This window comes from Echeneis naucrates, chromosome 12 (genome assembly GCF_900963305.1).
Source record: "Echeneis naucrates chromosome 12, fEcheNa1.1, whole genome shotgun sequence".
NCBI lineage: Eukaryota > Metazoa > Chordata > Actinopteri > Carangiformes > Echeneidae > Echeneis > Echeneis naucrates.
The window spans coordinates 1,769,630-1,790,328 of record NC_042522.1 but is presented as its reverse complement, the minus strand read 5'-3'; the positions used below and the strand labels follow the sequence as shown (position 1 = coordinate 1,790,328).

Below are 20,699 nucleotides of genomic sequence, written 5' to 3'. Positions count from 1 at the left end.
CACGCCGAGGCCGAGAGTGCATAAAAGGTGCGTCACCATAGTCAAGTCAAAAAACACTTCAGTTTGGTCAGTTATGACCAAGAACGAATCCTAACGCACAGCAAGGATAAGATCCGAAGACGTCGCAGCAGGTGATCGGAGAGGAAACCCAACGGAGGGGACCGGGGTCGTAGATCGGGGCCGGAGCAGTGGACAGAAGACGCGTAAAACGCGTTGGAGAGCTTGTAGAGGGATCGGGCTGCTGGTCGTGGAGCAAACGGTTGACAAGCAAAGCAGTAAAGTTTATTTCAAGCCAAGGAACGGAGGTAAATGGGATTGACACCATAAATAACAGAAAAAAAGATGTGATTTCAGACAATGGTAAAATGGATGAAAAACAAGGTGATGAGGTTGAGTCAAAAGAGGCAGCTTCACATGATGATAATTTGGGGAGTGTGCCGACTGATGACGGAACTGATGGGGTTAAAAAACGAACAGTAAAGCTTACAACAGAAGGGGCTGCTTGCTAAAATAAGTGACTTTGAGACACTGAGAAAATCTAAACTAAAGACTGTAGTAAGGGGGTTGATGGAGGAACTTGGTTATGAAAATGAAATCGACAGAAATTTCAGTGTGTATCAAATGTGATTGATGATGTAAATGAGGTTCATAACAAATTTCTTGAGTTGTTTCCAAGGGGAGCAAGAAAAACATGAGGTTTGGTTCAAAGCAAAACTTTTGAGTGCGATATAGAAATAAACCCAAGAGAGCTGCCCTTCTGGCACGCGCATCAGCAATGCAAAGGAAACATGCCATGGAAAAAGGCAAAGGTGTTTGCAGAACAGGACGGTATGGAATCTTATTTTGAAAGGGCAAAGGAAGGGACTGAACTTTCTGGTGTAAGGCAAGCATCTGTCATATCTGTGGAACCTGAGCACTTACCTGCTGTAAGGAAGCAAAAGTCAGATTCACAACCTAATGACACCAACACACAAGGACAAATTGAAACCATACCTGTCACAAGGCGACAAAGGACTGAAACTATTGTACATGCAATTAATGATTTCAGATTCTGCAAAAACAAAATGAATGATCTGAACTGTTGATTTCCCAAAGTCTCTCAGTTCCTCTCCTCTCTCTCCCTGTCCTCATCTTCATGAACTCCATACAGCATCATGTTCCTGCCTACAACTGTACTGAATGTCCCCTCTTCCTGCTTTCATTCTCTCACTGCTCAATGCAACTTTGAATATCTGAAAGGAAGGAATGTTATCTTAGCAAATAATATAAATTCCAGATGGAAAAATGGAAATGTTCATGTTTTTCTTCCTATTAATGTGTAAAACAAACAACCCAAACCAGGAAGAAAAAAAATATACAAAAGAACAGAGGTCTTGTTAAAATGTTACACCCCTGCTTTATGTAGTTTTCCTTTTTCACTGCAACATAACTGAACTGCTTCACTAAACATTATGAACAATGAACCACAGTTGGACACTCATATTTTTCAAAATAAAAGGACCAAAATATTATTTTCTACCTTCTTTTTTTACCCATTGTACCAAGCTTGTACCGAACCGTGACTTTGGTGTAGCATTACACGGTAAATCGTGCCCCTCCCCCTTCCCATGCTCCAAACAGATCGGTGCACCAGCAGGGATGTGGTCCATAGACTGGTCTGTCACAGTGATTTACCAGGTGATCTACATTCCTACCATCACCTATGGTCATGACCAAAAGGATAACATCCCAGATACAGAGGTAAAAATGAGTTTCACAGGGATGATGGGGCGCTCTCTTAGAGATAGGGTGGGGAGTTTGGTCACCCAGGAAGAGCAAGGGTGGAGCAAGGAGAAGAGCCGCTGCTCCTCCACATTGAAAGGAGCTAGCTGAAGTGACTTGGGCATCTGTGTCAGATGCCTCCTGGATACTTCCCTGGGGGGGTGTTTTGCTCATGTCCCACCAGGAGGAGGCCCCCTGGGAGACCAAGGATACAGTGGAGGGACTATGTTTCTCGGCTGATTTGGGAACGCCTGAGAATCACCCCAGAAGAGCTGGAGGAGGTGTCCAGGGAGAGGAAAGTCTGGGTTTCTCTGCTTACAATGCTGCACCCACAACCTGGTTTCCGAATAAGGCGTAAATCCAAGTGATAAGAAACTATCCAACTCTACTTCTGTCTAAACTCTGATAATTTTGTTCAGAACTCTGTTGTAGAAATGTTTCCTGTGCATTTCAACATACAATTCCATTGTCCTTATGTTTGAAATAATAAATGTTTTTCATTATCTCTGACTGATGACTCTGCTGACAGTAGATTTATTCCTTTAGTTTGAGGACCTCTTTTCCCAGTGACAATGGGCCAGTACTAACTTTATAGATGGAGTGGGAATTAAACCCAGCCTTAAACTCCACCTTTCTTTGACTTTTAGATTGGTAGGTTGTTTAGTGGATGGTCACCTTCATCTGCGGCTGTGGCTGGAGATTGTGTTTTGATGAATATTGGGAGGACCAGTGGACTTACACATACATGTGCACTTACATGCACGCAATCCCAATGTACATGTACATGCACATGTAATTTGGTGTAATTTTCTCTGCATGAAGTTATTAAGACAACTTACTTACATAGAACACTGTTTGCTGCTTAACCATTCCCTATTTACAGGAAGTGTTTGATGAAGTTCAAAGGCCAAGTTTTGCTGTTCTGCCACAGTCGATACAAGCTGGCAAAGAAAATATATCCCAAAATTGCATAGTGTGTCCTATGCAATTTAATTTAAAATTTAATCAGTTGTTTTCTCTCCAATTGTCTAATTCCCCATTTCCTTTGTGCATTACATTCATTCATTCATCTTCTTTGTGGTTCAAGGGGTTTACTGGAGCCAATCCCAGGGCGAGGTACACTCTGGACAGGTCGCCAGCCCATCGCAGGGCCAACGCACAGACAGAGACAAACAAGACGGCGGCAGTGTAGGGTACATACTAAAGCCTGAATAACCACATTCAAACACAAGAATAACAATTTAGAGAGGAACAAAATAACATATGTCATACTTATGGGGGTATGTATCTGTTTTCTTTTTAAGACCCAAGAGGCACAAGAGACTTTAAATGAAAAAAATGGGGATTTAAGTGACTTAACGTGGCATGGTTGTTGGTGCCAAACAGGCTGGGCTGGGCATTTCAGAAACTGCTGATCTACTGGGATTTTCACACATAACCATCTCTTGGGTTTACAGAGAATGGTCTGAAAAAGAGAAAATATCCAGTGAGCGGCTGTTGTGTGTGCAGAAAATGCCTTGTTGATGTGAGAGGTCAGAGGAGAATGGGCAGACCGGTTCAAGATGACTCAACTAACTACTCAGAACCAAGGAAACACACAACACTTCAAACCTTGAAGAAGACGGGCGAAAGCGGAAGACCACACCGGGTACCAGTTCTGTCAGCTAAGAACAGGAAAGTGAGGCTACAATTTGGACAGACTCAGCAAAATTGGACAATTGGAAGATTGAAAAAACGTTGCCTGGTCTGACAAGTCTCGATTTCAGCTGCAGCATTCAGATGGTAGGGTCAGAATTCGGTGTAAACAACATGAAAGCATGGATCCATCCTGACTTGTATTAACGGTTCAGGCTGGTGGTGGTGGAGTAATGGTGTGGGGGATATTTTCCTGGCACACTTTGGGCCCCTGAGTACCAACTGAGCATCGTTGCTCACACCGTCTTCCTAACACTCTGAATGAGGAAGCTGAAATGTGAACCCAGAGTGGTAAGCAGGACTAAATGACTCCTGAATGACCCTTGGTCTAATAGTTAGATATATTTTGTAGCATATAAACCAGCTTGTATAAACTTTCTGTCATCAACATTAAAGCAGAAATCTGTGGGAAGCAGTAAATCTAGTAAACTGATGACACTGGTCTGCAGGTCGGAAAATCAGATATATTTACATCTCATGTAATTCAAATGGTGACTTAAAAAAATGTGATGACAACAAAAAATAGATAGTAGCAAATGAAAAACAAAGAACAAATAAGGCCAGTTGAATAAATCAGTCTAGTCACACAGTTCATACTCTGATAAGACTATTAAATAAAACAATGAACTCATCTCCTCTTTGGTCAGTACATAGAAAGCAATAGGTCATTTGAAGATCGAGTCTAGTTCTGACTGTAGTGTCTTTTTTAATTTTTTTTTCTAAGTGACAACTGTGGTCGTTTTTGCAGAAGACCCACATTTTCATTTCTCGCTATGCAATTTCATTGAGACACATAATAAACAAGAACAAAGGCAGAGAAGAGACAGTGCCTTCAGTAAAAACATGGATGGAGTGTGTGCTCAGGAGTGTCCCTCTCCCCTGTCCACTAGGTGGATGCCTGGAAGAGCTCCAGTTGTGTTGGCTCATCAGTCATCAACTCATTCTCATTTGAGGATGGTGGAGGCTGCCTCCTGGATGCAAGACACGGCCTTCTGGATGTCTTCCTCTGTCTGTTCAATGGTAACCACCACTCTGATGCTGAGGAAACATAAGGTGGAGCAGTTAGACACAAAGGGGCACCACTGAGGTCACTAACAGACTGGCCATTTCCACTGTCAAAAACATTAGAAAAGTGGCTATCGACTGGAGATATTAATTTTATTAAAAACCTTAACCCACAGTATCAGGAATCTACTTTGGCAGCCAATTTTTTTCAGAGGTCACACAATAAAGTCGGTGTGCTATAGAGCAGAGGGGAGAAACAGACACATAAAAAGTTCACATAACTGTCAGACAGATTTCCTACATTTAAATAAAATGATGAGTTTTGCAGGAGTCTGGACCTCTCCCATCAACTTTGAGGCTTGATGTATGGTAGTTATCAAAACTGTCTGATGTCTCTACATCTCATTCAAACATGTTTATTAGTTTGTCATTATCACCAATTTTTGACGTGGCTCCCTCACATTCAAATTTGCTTTTGCCAGGAAACAGAAGCAGCTAACTGAGTTGATTGTAAGAGAGTGGAGACTCCAGGTGAATACAAGTTGTTCACTGTGATGCTGACATTAAATACACAACAGAGACAAGGACAACTGAACACAACAAAGCTCATTTCAAAATAAAACTCTAAATTGTATATATAAATTCAAAACAGTTATTTCAGGGCCAGACCATGACAATTACAATTTTGATTTACAAACAAGCAAGCATTTCACAGATACAGGTCAATCAGAACACTGCAACTTAGCAAAGAGCTCATCAATACAGGTCTCACGTCTCTGCTAACTGCTTTCATTCATTCATTTATCTTCTATCGCTCATCCGATTCCAGATCATGGGGGATGCTGGAGCCAATCCCAACTCACACTGGGTGAAGTCTGAAAAACCCTGGACAGGTTGCCAATCCATGGCAGGGCCAACTCACCAATTGCTTCTAGTCAAGAACAATTGAGTTCAAACTTTTATTTATTATTTATAAATCAGTGTACATTGTTTACAACTAGGGCAGCACAGAGGCATAGTGGTTAGTGTTGTTGCCCCATAAAGGTCGCTGGTTCAGCTCCTGGCCTGGGACCTTTCTGTGTGGAGTTTCCATGTTTCCTCCCATCGTCCAAAGGCATCACATTTTTGGTTCATTGGTGACTCTAAATTGTTTGTAGTGTGAGTGTTTGTTGAAATGTTGGCACTGCGATGGGTGGGCGACCTGTCCAGGGTGTACCCCGCCCTCGACCAGTGTGAGCTGGGATTGCTTCACTTGGCTAAAACAAACAGTTAATTTATTCTGCTTTTTTCCTCTATTTGTACTTTTATTTATGTAGAATTTACTAAATGACTCCTGCGTATGATACTGGACTACATAAATATACTTGCCCTAATGATGATAAAAAAATTTCCTCATGAGCATCTCAAAGGAATCAAATCTTGCACACATGGACCTAGATCAACAGTCTTCACAAAGATGCAGATACATACTCTTGTAGTATGTGATGTGTGTGTGTGCGTGCGTGCGCACCATAACAAAGAACCAGAAAACATTTCCATTTGATACAGCTGCACACTAAGGTAGACTGTCTTACCTGGGTGGGGGGAGAATCCGTTCCTCTCTGTCTAGGTAGCGAGCAAGGGTCAGAGCCACATGTCCCTCTAAACACTGATACAGGAAAGAAACTCACTATCAATATCTGTGCACTAGCACTGGACTAAGTATTGTACATGGACATCAGGACTTACTTGGTCCACAATTGAGCGTAGCAGCTGCATGTCAGACTCTCTGGAACCTGTACTTCTCTCCAACTGCAAGTGACGAGCTGGAGCGAAGGGTTCTCCGACTAGCTTCAGACCTGAAATACTATCACAAACAGACCATCATGCAAAACTGCATCATAACACACTGGAGAGACAAGACTCTTAAGACATCAAGTAATTTCCCTTATCCTGGCTTCAGCAACCATTCTTTCTAGTGCAATGTGAAAGGTGTTATTCTACTTCACAAACAAAATACAATACAAATAATGTATTTGATTTAATGCTTTTAGAGTAATTTAAAGACTTTTCTGGATTTAATGCTTCTTCTTTTCCTTATGAAGATGCAACTTTTAAGGTTTTCACATAGAAACAAGAGGCAACAAGGAAAAATTTAAAACAACAACAATGAATTTGGCCTTATTTCCTCGAAACAAAAAAAACAAAAAACAAAAACAAACAAACAAACCCAAAAACCTAGAATAAACAAACATCAACACAGAAAAATCCACACAAGTGGTTGAGCTGGTCAGGAGCTGATTTCAAGTTTCTGTCTTTTTCTGATCAGGAGGTCTGCTCATTCTTTTGAGTTTCTTTTGCAATAATGATGAAAAATCAACTCCAAAGCCTCTAATGCTCTGAATAACTTATTGTTAATGTCTGTCTGTCTTTATTCTATCACTACAATAAACTCAACTCTTCTCGCTCTGAGATCAGAAAAATACAGAATTGATCAGTTGATTGATTGACGGCCTTAATGAATATGGGGCCCAGGTGAGCAAAATACTGGGAGGAGAAAATGCAGATAAGAAATATCAGCACACACATTATGATTTATCAACCCGAAAAGTAATTGCGGGGATTATGATTGCGTTTAAAGATAATATGTTACGCACAATGGCTGCTGTCAGTGTTGCCAGGAGAAACAGGAACAATGAACGCAGACACAGAACGAATTTTTCTCGTTCGCCTCAGTATATTAGAGATGACAGAAGAAAACGTTATTCTGACATATCGCTGAGCTTGGGTTAGGGTTAGAATCAATACAATGTGGCCCCTCTGCGCACACTGAACACAGTGGAGCGCACGTTTAGGGTTCTTTGCCTCCTCTCGAAGCACTTCCAATTCAAAGGAATTAAATTTAATTCTGCACTTTTGCGCTTCTCATCTCTGATTGGCTGTGGCAATACTCACTGGAGCCAATAGAAGCATCTGATAGAGATACATGATTAGACGCAACTATCAAAGATGGAGCTAGGGAATCAATGGATAAACACACAGAAGTAATGCAGCAATGCTCATTCATAAGTTATTAACATAAGCCAGTTTTACACATGGACAAATCTATTTGTTTGAATGAGCTGATTTTCAGGTTTATACAACATAGATACATGATCTCTGGACACAAGTAGGCCTTGTTGGACCTCAGAGGCTTAATGAGCTTAAGATCTCTTACAGACATTAACCTTTTTGTATTGTCTCAAATATATATCTTCCTACTTTTTTCCTCATTCTTTTTCCTAAACAGTCAAATAGGACTTTTATATAAATGAAAACAGAATTTTTTTTTTTTTTTTTTTTATTCAACTCACACACACGCGTGGACATACAAACACATTTTATTGAATAACACTTCAATCAAATTCAAATGAACTCACCCCTGCAAAGCCTTGTGAATGTGTTCGCTCTTTTTCCTCAGGATGGCAAAAATATCTGCATTACAGGAAAGATTGGGATGAGATCTGGGAGGATTCTTACTGGAATATTGTTCTGATCAGGTGGAGTTAGAAATGACAGTCCTCTCTGGCTCTCACAGAGTCAACCAGTGCAGCGCTCATACCTGGATCCTCCTCCATGATGTTGAGGGCCTCGATGGCGGCAGCAGCCAACATGGGTGGCAGTGACGCAGAGAAGCAGTAGCCCTGCCCTGACAGACGCTACAACACAAACACATTCTTTTTAATGAATCATAATGAATGTCAGTAGGATCAGCAATTTCACACCAATTACCAGAAAGGAAAAACATGTTAGGTGAGATTACATCTCAATGAGTCCAATTGTCTGACCACTTACTGACAAAATAGGACTCTGGCAAAGTTTTTGCAGAGTACTGGCAATTGCAACCAAAATGATCAGAAACTTCCAGTTGTCCCTGAAACTGGTCCCACTTTTGTCTATCACTATCCCACCATTGTCTCTACCTGGTGGTCGATGACGAAGGAGCGTCCACAGCAGAAGCCCCCAATGGACGCAATAGCATTCTCCATGTTGGCACTAATCAGGTCAATGTCATCAATCTGTGTGGAAGCAGAAGAGGAGCCAGACTTCACTTTATGTTTTCAGATTTCATGTTTATTCTGGATCGTTTGTCACCTCTTCCATCTCATTAAATCGTTTTGGTATCACTGCAATAAATCCTTATTAGAAACTTTCCTACTACTGTGTGAGCTCAGGTGCTGCTGCAGCAGCAGGTGGGGCGGAGAGACTTGAAGATCAAATGGATGGTTTATCACAAATATTTCATAAACAGCAGCTGATCAATGGAGCCTGGGTGCATCACGATAAGTGTTAGCAGTCTTTTGGTTAAAGTGAATCAGCAGTTAATATTAAATTCTTTACTCACATCAACCCCAAAGTGTTCTGTGACTCCTCTGCCGTATTCTCCCAACACGCCAAAGGACAGGCTTTCTTCCAGGAAGATCCGAACCTTGTACTTGTACTTCAGCTTCACCTGGAGGTCACACAGACATGAAGAGAGAGAATCAGAGCAGAGACATCCAGAAACACACAAACCACTTGAAGGACAGTCAGGAAAGTCCCATTTCGACATATTTCACTATTGTTGGATTAGCAGGGAGTTAAAATCAAGCACTGCCAAGAGGGCAAGCATGGAGCAGCTCACTCAGAGTGTCAAAAACTGCTGTTGAAATGTTGAACCATGTAGAAAAATGGATCTAGCAACAGTGATTTAAACACATGAGAACTTTGTTTAAAAGAATCACAACACTAATGACTGAGTGATAAATCAGATAATTGAGTAGCAATTGAAGCTGGTGCCCAGTTGTTTACAATAAGCAGCCTTTGTGGTTCATTAGTTTGTATTTACCAGTTCAGGGAGAGGACATATGTCTGCAGTATTCATGTAGAGGCCCTCCACCACAATGAATTTCCGGGTCACTCGAGCTTTACGAGGATTCTACATCAGAAACAAAGAAAGACAGGAGGAGAATTAGAACAGGTATCTGGAAATACAGTCTGTAGATCCTAGGGAACTCTGTCTTTTAAGTATTTTCTCAAACTAAACAGCCCAGTCCAGACCTTCTGGTCCTCCAGCTCCTGCTCCTTCAGTAGCCTCTCCAGGTCTTCCATGTCATTATGTTTGAAGTACTTAATAAAGCTGCGGGATGCCTGTAGACCTTTCTGAATGGAAAAGCAGGCAGCTTCATCCCTGAAGGACACAACACAAACTTTGGTACGTGTCCAGACTGCAGACGGTAAGTAACTAACAGTAACACTCAGTACAGATGTTTTGCTTTCTAAGTCAACAGAGACAAAACCTACACAAAGATGATGTCCCCCCTTTTGGAGTAGGCAGGGATAGCACTGGCAATTGTTGCAAAGCCATACGAGTAGATGATGGCCTCTTCTGTTTTCATGAATTTGGCCAGACGGCTTTCCAGCTCCAAATGAACATCTTGGGTATAGAAAGCAAAAACCTGTTCATACTTTGTATGCCTTTACACTCTGACAGAACATATTCAGGCTGTGGAAGCATATAAAAATTGTTCTGCACAATGATCTGAGACAACAGCTCAGCTTCTTGATTTTATTGACTGACACCACGTTGCATGATTTGATTAGTAAGAATTTGCTAAATTCATGATTCTGTGGTTGGTATGCTGAAGGTGTAGTGTGCACTAGATGGTTCAGTTTAGTGATAATGCTGCAAGGCAGGACAGGAATTGAACAGCTGTACACTTTGGAGTGTATTTGTCTCCGTGTTTGTACATTTATTTATTTATTTTATGGTAGATTGTAGGAAGTGAATCAAAAAATTAAAAGCAGACAAGAATTTTTGTTATTTACCAAAAGTTCCATAGAAGCCTCTTGGACCACATGTGCCCACACCATATTTCTTCAGTGATGCCAAAGCCTTTTCCTGTCATGAAGGATACAACAAAAAATAAATGAATTAAAATGAAACAATGAAAGCTGTTGAGCAGTTACACCACTGTGCTTGTCTGGAATACTTCATGCGCCACCAGATTCATACATCTACATAACATATACAGTGATGGCTAAACGGTTCAGCATCACAAAGTCCACAGATAAGACTGATCAGTTCTCACAGAGGTACAAATTTGCAAAAAAAAAAATGGCTAACCTCTTGGGTTTAGTGTATGCAATGAGGGTTGTTTTTACGTTGCCCTACTGAATTTGGTACACGTGGGCGAAGCATACTGAGAGGACAGCTATGTTGAAATATTTCAGGAGTTAACATCGAGCCGTTTTGCGACATCCATGACAAAATCCAACAAAAACGTCAATTAAAATTATTTTGAATTCAAAAAGCTATTCATTTTTATGAATAATAAAAGCGCCAAATAAAGTCTGAAAGCAGCTTCAATTGTCCCCTTGCATTGCAAAGGATCCAGTGTACCAAACTGATGGCCAAATGCAATATTTAAACAAAATCTTAATGGTTTGACCATGAGTCGAACTAAAAGGTGAAAAGACATATAAAAGTGTTGGAAAAACAAAGTTGACTCAAAACAGGATATTCATCTTAAACCCAAATATTCCAAAAGGTCCTTGGTGTTTGTGCCCTAATGAGTTTTTTTCTCCAAACTAGAGACATAAATAAAAAGGTACAACTAGGAATGATTTATATACTGACCTTAACCCGCTCATTGTCAAGGAGACCCAGGAAGTTAAATGATGCAAAGTTAATGCACTCCTTCCCATTGATGATAATTTTATGGCTGGGAGGCCTGTATGGGAAACAGTGTGTTTTTAAGCTATGTTACATAGTTCAGACCACAAAGTACCATCATCATATTGTGTAACACAATCACAGTGTTGTGTGTTTGTAGTCCAATGAAAACATTTATTCAGATCCCTTCACACCACAGTGTTCTGAGTAAGTCTAATGTTCTTGGCGATTATTCACTTCACTAATGTAATAACATCACGCTGAAGAGGTTGCGTTTCAAATCAAAAAAACTGCAAGATGAAGGGATAATAAGGTAAAATACAGAGCATCAAATAAGCAGTTTGCTTATTTAGCTTGGCTCATGTGACTTGTTGAAAACACTATTTAAACGGGCCAGAGAGTGAAAGTGAAGGGAGTTGAAATTGTACTGTTGGCCATTAGTGTGTGTGTGTCCGCAGGGCAGAAGATGGTGCTTAAGCCAGACTCCAGCTCTACCACAACTAAGGTGGTTTTGCTGCATTTAGCAGGTGTTTTGTCAGAATAGTGCAGGGTACAGTCACAGACCTTTGCAGATGTTCCGCTGCAATCAAAAAGAAGGCTGAGTTTGAAGATGGGTGTAGTCTGACCCATTTGCTGAGAAGGCATGAGTACTCAGCTATTATAACTATATTATTACCAGCTCCAGAAGCACAGTATAGTTGGTATAATCTTCACTCTGTGTATGTGCGTGTATAGTAAAGACACCTTCATGAGTCAGGACCGAGTGTGATCACTTCGTAACTCTACCTTTCCAAAGTAATCACATTTACTGCGAAAGATCAGCTGCTGTTTATGAAATATTTGTGATAAACCATCCAAATCCACCCTCACCAACTAATTTACTATTGGATAACTGGATAATTCTTAATGTCCATTTGGATCACACAAGGTAACAGTTCGTACTGATTGCTGAGAGCCTTGACTTATGATACTACCTTCTTTGTGTAATTTTACGTTGATAGCATGTGAAACCCCTTAGCATTCCCTTTGCCTTAATATTCCTATCCATCCATCTTGTACTACTTTTCCGTTTCGGGGTCGCAGGGTGCTGGAGCCAATCCCAGCCAACGTTCCGACAAGAGGCGGGATACACCCTGGACAGGTCGCCGGTCCATCACAGGGCCAACACACAAAGACAGACAGAGACCAACAACCACTCACGTTCGCATTCAGACCTGTTGACAATTTAGAGTCACCAGTTAACCTAGAAATGAATGTCTCTGGACACTGGGAGGAAACCGGAGTACCCAGAGTGCCCGATCCTGCAACCTTCTTATTGTGGGGCGACAGCGCTAACCACAACACTGCCGTGCTGCCTTTTCCTATCTGTATTACTACTATATAAGAAACATTCAGGATTATATTCAGATAAATAATAATACAAGATAAAGGATCATCTCATATTAGAGGCCAAGTGTGATGACACATAACTCCACTGAGTTTTCTGTGTAAGATTTTTGATGAACCCTTGGCCCTTATTGAGACTTGGTTCAAACAAATATGCAAGTTAAACAGAGAGAGGCTCTTTGGGTCTCACCCTGTGACAACATCATAGTTGAGGGAGAGACAGTCTTTGGATGCAAGAGGAACAAGAGGCTCTGGCTGCCACTCCTCAATCAGGTCCTCCTTTTCCTGTGACACAGACCCACATCGAATCAAAAGTTTGGTGACATCTTCACACAAAGACTCTGTATGTTTTCACTGCAATGTGAAGGGGAGTCAAGGTGAGTTTACCTTCTCTGTCAATTTATAGGTCTCATGGAGTTTGTAGGTCTTCGAGAACAGGAGTCTGATGATCCACAGTATGAGGATCCCCTCCAGGATCAAGTGATAAGCAGGAGCCTAAGGTGGACAGAGACATGACCATTGTTGAGAGGACACTGTGTGTATGTATTGCCATTTAATCCCATAGTTTTAGCCACACGTTTCTTAGGGCCATTTGATGTGATGTAGGTATTCGAGTTTGAGTTGAACTGTCTTTGCAGCTTATCTCACGCAATGATGACTCTAGACAGCTCAACAGAAGACTGGGCAACATGACAACAAGAGTCAGGGCCAATTAAACAGATTGATGACTTATTTACTAAACAATTCATGATGAAAAACCTTCTGGAAAGTTAGTTCAGACATCTATATTCCCTTGACATTTGTTGTGGGCAAACACTATCTTAACTTCTTAGCTCTACTTTTTTTTTTTTTTTTACAATGTTGGCTATATCTTGCGAGAATGACATCAAAGTTTATTCAGCTTTTTATATATTTTATATCTATATAGATAGAAGATATGATTTCTCTCAAATACAGTTTTATTATTATAAACTAACATTGTATTGATTGAGAATGTATACATTGTCTGTTGCATTTGGTTTATATCAATTCACTGCTGGCTGAAAGGAAGAATGACAATTTCATTTTAGCTCTACAATTTTTTACCATAATATTTGGTGTGGACCGGTACCACAGAACGATTTTTTTCATACTTTTCATGTACAAACTAAATGGCTTAGACCAATGTCACCAGTTGTGCAGCTGGAAAGTATAAAGTTATAACTACATACACACACACAGTTTCGTCGTCGGGGGTGGTGGAGCTCACACTGGGTGAGGCCTGGTACACCCTGGACAGGTCACCAGTCCATCACAGGGCCAACACACAGAGCCAGACAGAGACCAAAAACCACTCACACTCAGACCTATGGACACTTTAGAGTCACCAATTAACCCAAACATGATGTCTTTGGATGACGGGAGGAAAGTACCGGTACCGGAGGATGGATATGACTTGGCATGACTTGGGCTCACAAATGTTCACCAGGCAGCAGAACGAAAAAAAAAATCCCACCCATTATCCCGTTTATTCGGTAGTGGGTTAGGGTTAGCTTCGGCTTCGGTGATATCACCGGTGATTGTACTCAGTCTGGATGTTATTTTCCACTTAAGAGCCACACACAAAGCTACGGATTCAACTTCCGTATAAGTTTGTCTCTTGGCGCGGTCTGGTCCTTACGTGAGCAGCGATGAGCAGCAGTTTGACGGAGTCTGTTTACAGTTTACAGCCAACGCGAAGAATCTACTGCTCAGGAACTGAACGTACTCGATCGGGCTGTGGAAAAGAGAGACTCACCTCATAAAAAGCTTGCACCATTTCCACCAACACCCATTGCTGACCGGACGCCATGTTTCGTTTCCTTGTGTGACGTCATAAGCAAGGTTCATGTTCTATGCGAAAAGTCGTCAATCTCAGTGTCCATTTGGAAAACACAAATGGAAAAACATTTGACACAGACATAGCATCTACAATCCTACAGTTGTCGACAAAGCACGACTACTTTCCTTGTTAGTTGCGGATCTTCAAAGACTTAAAATAAAATTAATTAAAAGAAATTAAGAAATGGGTTAGGGTTAGTAATTATTATTTATATTATATTAATTATTATTATTATTATTGTATATATTTTCTTGCACAATGCAATAAATATTTCAGATACAGATACATAAGGAATCGAAATGATAAGAAAACACTTTACACTTTATTTTTATAGCACTAAGAAAGAAATGTCATGCATTAAATCCATCACATCTTCATGAGCAGTGATTTATATAATTTTTCGAAAAGGTTAAAATAAAAGGAATCCTTGTGTTAATTTTGCTGGAATTCAATTAATGTGTTTCAGACCCATGAACATCTGGTTTACAGCATGTATGCCATGAATGTGTATTTGTCGCAGCACAGTGGCTGTGACATGGACGACTAAAGGAAACAAAACTCTCTCCTGTAATGAATGAAATCACTACAATTTGAGTTACTTAAAGATTGAAATTGAAAATGGGCTCAGTGAAACGAAAACGATAATGTTGTATAGTTCCACCATCAACCATCAACACAAGCGCAGTCGCTCTCCACAAAGTTTTTGGAAGGCTTATCCTGCCCTCTAATGGACAAAAGTGATACACAGAACACTTCACAGGAAGTAGATCTGTGGATGTGAACAACGTGGTGGTAAGTGGTGTCACGGTAAAACTGTACTGACCTGTGTGGTTTCTGTGCTATGACCTCTCTAAATCCTGAAAATCAAATAGATCAAATATAGTAACTGGTTTACAACAACCTTCCCAAACACTTTACAAATACAGGAAAGGTTACATATTGGTCAATAATACTGGATAAAGGGCTGTAATTTTCCAAACATCTAAACCGATGATAGACTTTTAAAATATCAAATCAAATCAAATCAGATTTATTTGTATAGCGCCAAATCATAACAAAGTTACATCAAGGCACTTTACATATAGAGCAGGTCTAGACCAAACTCTTTATAAATGTATTTAAAGAGACCCAACAGATCCCCTGATGAGCAAGCACTTGGCAACAGTGGCAAGGAAAAACTTCCTTTAAGAGGCAGAAACCTCGAGCAGAACCAGGCTCAGGGGGGGCGGTCATCTGCCTCGACCGATTGGGTTGAGAGTGGGAGAGAGAGAGAGAGAGAGAGAGAGAGAGGCATTGGAGGGGGGGGGGGGTGGAGGAAAGAACATGTTGCTGCATGAAGTTCATGGAGTTGAGCTGTAGGACAGAATTCATGAAATATGGGACCAGCAGGTGTTGCAGGAACATGGGATGGTGATGAGTCACCACCTGCAGGATGAGGACAGGCAGAGAGAGGAGAGGAACTGGGAGAGACAGAGACTTTGGAAGAACATGGTTAGTAAATGCAGTATAAATGCTTAGAACTGGGTGAAACTGTGTTTTTTTTAAGAAGGATGGTTCTTATCAATGCATCCAAGGGGGGAGGAAGGGAGAGTGAGCGAGACGGAGGGAGAGGGAAAGAGGGAGAGGGGGAGAGAGGGTAACAGGGAGAGACAGGGAGAGAAAGAGAGAGAGAGAGAGAGAGAGAGAGAGAAGCTCTGTCCTTCCCCCAGCAGTCTAGGCCTATAGCAGCATAGCTAAAGAGTAGAGGACTTTAACTTTTTAACTATAAGCTCTGTCATACAGGAAAGTTTTAAGCCTGGTCTTGAAAATTACTAAACAGCCCACCCCCCGGACCAATACTGGAAGTTGGTTCCATAGAAGAGGAGCCGGATAACTGAACAATCTGCCTCCAGATTTACTCTTGGAGACTCTAGGAACCACAAGGAAACCTCCATCTAGAGAGTGGAGTGGCCTGCTAGGACAGTAAGGAACTATGAGCTCTCTGAGATATGATGGAGTTTGGCCATTTAAGAGCTTTATATGTTAAAAGAAGGATTTTGAATTCTACTCTATATTTTACTGGCAGCCAATGAAGAGCAGCTTACACAGGAGAGATATGATCTCTTTTCCTAGTTCCTGTTAATATCCGTGCAGCAGTGTTCTGAATTAACTGAAGGCCTTTTAGAGATTTGTTTGGACATCCAGATAGTAATGAGTTACAGTAGTCCAGCCTAGAAGTTACAAATGCATGGACTAGTTTTTCTGCATCATCCTGAGAAAGGATGTTTCTGATTTTGCTAATGTTTCTCAGGTGGAAGAAAGCTGCCCGACTAACTTGTTTAATGTGAGGAACAAAGGACATGTCCTGGTCAAAAATTACTCCAAGGTTTCTTACAGCGTAGCTGGAAGCCAAAGTGATGCCGTCCAGACTGATGAGATGATTAGATAGTATTTTTCTGAGGTGCTTAGGGCCAAGTACAATAACTTCTGTTTTGTCAGAGTTGAGAAGTAAAACATTTCCAGTCATCCAGACTTTTATGTCTTCAAGACATGCCTGCAGTCTGACTATCTGAGTGACTTCATTTGGCTTCATTGATAGGTACAGCTGAGTGTCGTCTGCATAACAGTGGAAGTTGATGCTGTGTTTCCTGATAATGTTGCCTAGAGGAAGCAGATAAAGCGTAAAGAGGATTGGTCCAAGTACCGAACCCTGCGGGACTCCATGACTGACTACAGTACATGAGGAGGAGCTGTTGTTTACATGAACAAACTGATGTCTATCTGATAAGTAGGATTTGAACCAACTTAGTGCAATTTCTTTAATTCCAATTTCATGTTCCAGTCTCTGTAGTAAAATATTATGATCTATGGTGTCAAATGCAGCACTAAGATCTAGAAGGAGAAGTATGGAGGCTGATCCATTGTCTGAGGCCATTAGAATGTCATTGGAGACTTAAAACAGCGCTGTTTCTGTGCTATGATGGGCTCTAAATCCTGACTGAAACTCTTCAAACAAACTGTTCCCATCCAGATGGTTGTGTAGTTGTTTTGCTACAGCTTTCTCAATGATTTTAGAGATAAATGGAAGGTTCGATATGGGTCTATAGTTTGCCAAAACATCTGGATCAAGATTAGGTTTTTTAAGCTGGGGTTTGATGACCACGGTCTTAAGTGCCTGAGGTACATAACCCAGAAATAAAGTCAGATTAATCAAATCTAGAATGAACGGCTCAATTAAATAAAAGATCTCTTTAAAGAGGCTAGTTGGTACTGGGTCTAATAGACAGGTTGACGGTCTGGATGATGAAACTATAGAAGCTAGCTCTGAGTGATTCAGAGGTGAGAATGATTCCAGATGTAAAAGAGGCGTCGCAGCTGATTCAGGAGTTGTTGTATTCAGCAGGAGATTTTTATCTAACGTAGGCAAGAGCTGATAAATTCTTTCTCTGATCGCAAGAATTTCATCTGTAAAAAAGTTAATGAAATCATCACTGCTTAGAGCTAAGGGGATCACTGGTTCAACTGAGCTATGGCTCTCTATCAGCCTGGCTACAGTGCTGATGAGAAACCTGGGGTTGTTCTTGTTTTCTTCTATGAGTGCTGAGTAATATGAACTTCTAGCACTGCTGAGAGCTTTTTTATACGTTTTTAAACTATCTTTCCAGGCTCTGTGAGACTCTTCTGACTTACTGGAACGCCAGTTTCTTTCTAATTTCCTTGATGTCTGCTTTAAGGCACGGATTTGGGAATTATACCAGGGAGCCATCCTCCTCAGATTGAATACTTTCTTTTTGAGAGGGGCGGCATTGTTGAGATTCGAATGCAGTGTGGCCATAGTGCTAGTCACAAGGTCATCAACCTGCGTATGGGAGAAATCCTCATTTGAATTTAGATATGGCATTGTTGGGAATGATGACTGAATGTTCTCTTTAAATTTAGCCACAGCAGCTTCAGATAAACATCTTCTATAGCTGAATTTATTCCTCAATGCTGTGGAGCCCATTAAAGTAAACTCAAATGTAATAAGGTAATGGTCATACAGGAGAGAATTTTGGGGAAGAATTGTTAGCTTGTCAATTTCAATGCCATATGTTAGAACAAGATCAAGGATATGATTGTAGAAGTGAGTGGATTCATTCACATGCTGGGAAAAGCCAATTGAGTCTAGTAGGGAAATAAACCCAGAACTAAGGCTGTCGCTTTCTACATCAACATGTATATTGAAATCTCCCAGTATAATGATTTTATCTGTACTGAGTACTAACTCTGATATAAACTCAGAAAACTCTGATAGGAATTCTGAGTACGGACCAGGTGGACGGTATACTGTAACTAACAGAACTGATTTTTCACCTTTCCAGTCTGAGTGGGAAAGACTAAGAGTGAGGCTTTCAAAAGACCTGCAGCCAGATTTTGGTCTCAGGTTGATTAATAGGCTTGACTGAAATATTGCAGCCACCCCCCCTCCTCGACCTGTGGTACGAGGGATATGAAAGTTAACATGAGTTGGGGGTGTAGCTTCATTAATGCTAACATACTCATCCTGCTGCAGCCACATTTCAGTTATATAAAATAAATCAATATGGTGATCAGCTATGAGATTGTTAACTAGTAGAGATTTTGATGATAATGATCGAATGTTCAACAGTCCACATTTGATCGCAGTGTTATTTGAGACTGAATTTGTGGCTGTTTTAATTTCAGTTAGGTTTTTCTTTTTAACTCCTCTTCTGTTTAATTTGTGACCTGTAACTTAAAAGCCTGTGATACATAACTTGTAAAAAGAAATAAATGTAATGGGCTAAATATAGAGGTGTTGTTTGAAGAAAAAACACAATTGAGCAGCCTTGTTGCAACAGAATCTGGAAGACGAGTTCATGATTTAGATGAAGGAAGTGTTGAAATGAGACATACAGGCTACTATACTGTGACAGACAGTGCATCTGAGTCAGTAACAGGGAGGAGATGGTTTTCCTTCTCGAAGAGATGCAGTTTTATTTGTAAACATGAAGTCCTCACAACTAGGCATTATGTTAGCCTGGAGCTGCACTGAAACTTGGGTCAGATCATCAATATACGAAACATTAAAGGTGAAGATGTTGTATCAATAGTATCCTTTGTCTGTAATATTGTTGTAAGTACACCTGTGCATAACATTGTATTCTTATTATCATGAAAGAAAAAAAAAAGAAATAATAGAGGGCTATAGATCAACTTACAACAAGCAATAACTTTATTAACATTATTCTTTAGTCTGTAACGATGCATAAAAACCCTAATGCTCCCTGCGCACACTCTGACAATAAAAGCGCCACTGCCATCTACTGTAGTGGAGGTGCAATTTAACTTTATTCTAGTACAAAAAAAAAAAAAAAGCCTGTTCCAGGGGGTCACACGCCCCCCACTATTTGAGAAGCACTGGTAAATAAACCTAAAACTATGTCAGTACAGAGAGTCAAAATTAAAATTCACACAATGGTTGTCAACTGCTTTTGTTTGGACTTTTTAATTTAATCTTTGTTTTTGTTTTTTGAAAACTGTTTTCTTATTTAGCTAAGAAAACAGCTAAGAAGCAGTGAGAGGAGGGTCTGACAGTGTCTTTGGTTTCAGTAGCAGGTCACAGTTTTGGTACAGTCTCTGTCACATGGTAGGCACACCCCAACTCATCCCCCCTGCTTTATGGTCTGCTTTCCTCTAAATGGGACCATCATTTCAAAGATGAACACCATGTTTTAGTGAAGACTTCAAATTAGAGAATGAAACAATGAACTAAACAGGTAAATATATACTGAGCTAATCAATAAAGTGAGAGGTAGAGCCATTTTTAAATAGAATTCAATACAATCTTACTTATTTTTCAAACTAGTGGAGTTGCCTTCTGATGACCATTAGATATAATGAGGGTTTAAGACTTTCCAGCATTTCGTTCACCTTACAGATCCAAAGTCCGAATCACTTTTTAACAGTAATTGATTTTAAATCTAAAAAAACAAAAATAAGAGAGTATAAACATTGCAGTCAGAGCCTTTATAATGATAAACTGAGGCAAAAACAACACAGACTCACAAATCAAGATCTATTCTCAACCCTGACTGCATATTAGGCTGCTGAGTCTGCTCCTTTGTTACAGCTGAGTAGCAAAGAACTGCATCATCTATAGGGAGAATATTCATATTTACTGTGAAAATTAGCATACTTCCCTGTGGAGTAGCATATGAATTGCAGGATAATTTAAGACGGGTAGGTAATTTTGAGACTAAAAAATAATATTTAGCACAGGATCAAAAACATATAACGATTCACCGAGGAAAGTGTCTTGGTTTTAATTGATTCATAAAT

At 40.4% G+C, this 20,699-nt stretch overlaps 1 protein-coding gene across 1 annotated transcript; it reads right to left on the bottom strand.

Annotated features, from left to right (window-relative positions):
- Window positions 1-3,900: 3,900 nt before the first annotated feature.
- On the bottom strand, window positions 3,901-14,387 carry sptlc1 (serine palmitoyltransferase, long chain base subunit 1). The gene is made up of 15 exons (XM_029515337.1): window positions 14,298-14,387; window positions 12,908-13,015; window positions 12,711-12,805; window positions 11,099-11,192; window positions 10,288-10,360; window positions 9,763-9,895; window positions 9,520-9,649; window positions 9,308-9,397; window positions 8,825-8,932; window positions 8,403-8,498; window positions 8,042-8,138; window positions 7,860-7,914; window positions 6,190-6,307; window positions 6,036-6,109; window positions 3,901-4,494 (listed from the first exon to the last, which is right to left on the bottom strand). Exons 1-15 carry the CDS (start codon window positions 14,349-14,351, stop codon window positions 4,401-4,403), a joined length of 1,419 nt encoding a protein of 472 aa, XP_029371197.1. The 5' UTR covers window positions 14,352-14,387; the 3' UTR covers window positions 3,901-4,400.
- Window positions 14,388-20,699: the final 6,312 nt, after the last annotated feature.

Bases quoted from the DNA above. Each gene is read 5' to 3' on its own strand.
- sptlc1 (XM_029515337.1), bottom strand. From the start codon at position 14,351: ATGGCGTCCGGTCAGCAATGGGTGTTGGTGGAAATGGTGCAAGCTTTT. The intron at 8,933-9,307 runs GTAAATACAAAC...TGTGACCTCCAG, and splicing joins TATGTCCTCTCCCTGAACTG to GTGAAGCTGAAGTACAAGTA. The intron at 8,139-8,402 runs GTAGAGACAATG...TTTGTGTTGTAG, and splicing joins CCTTCGTCATCGACCACCAG to CGTCTGTCAGGGCAGGGCTA.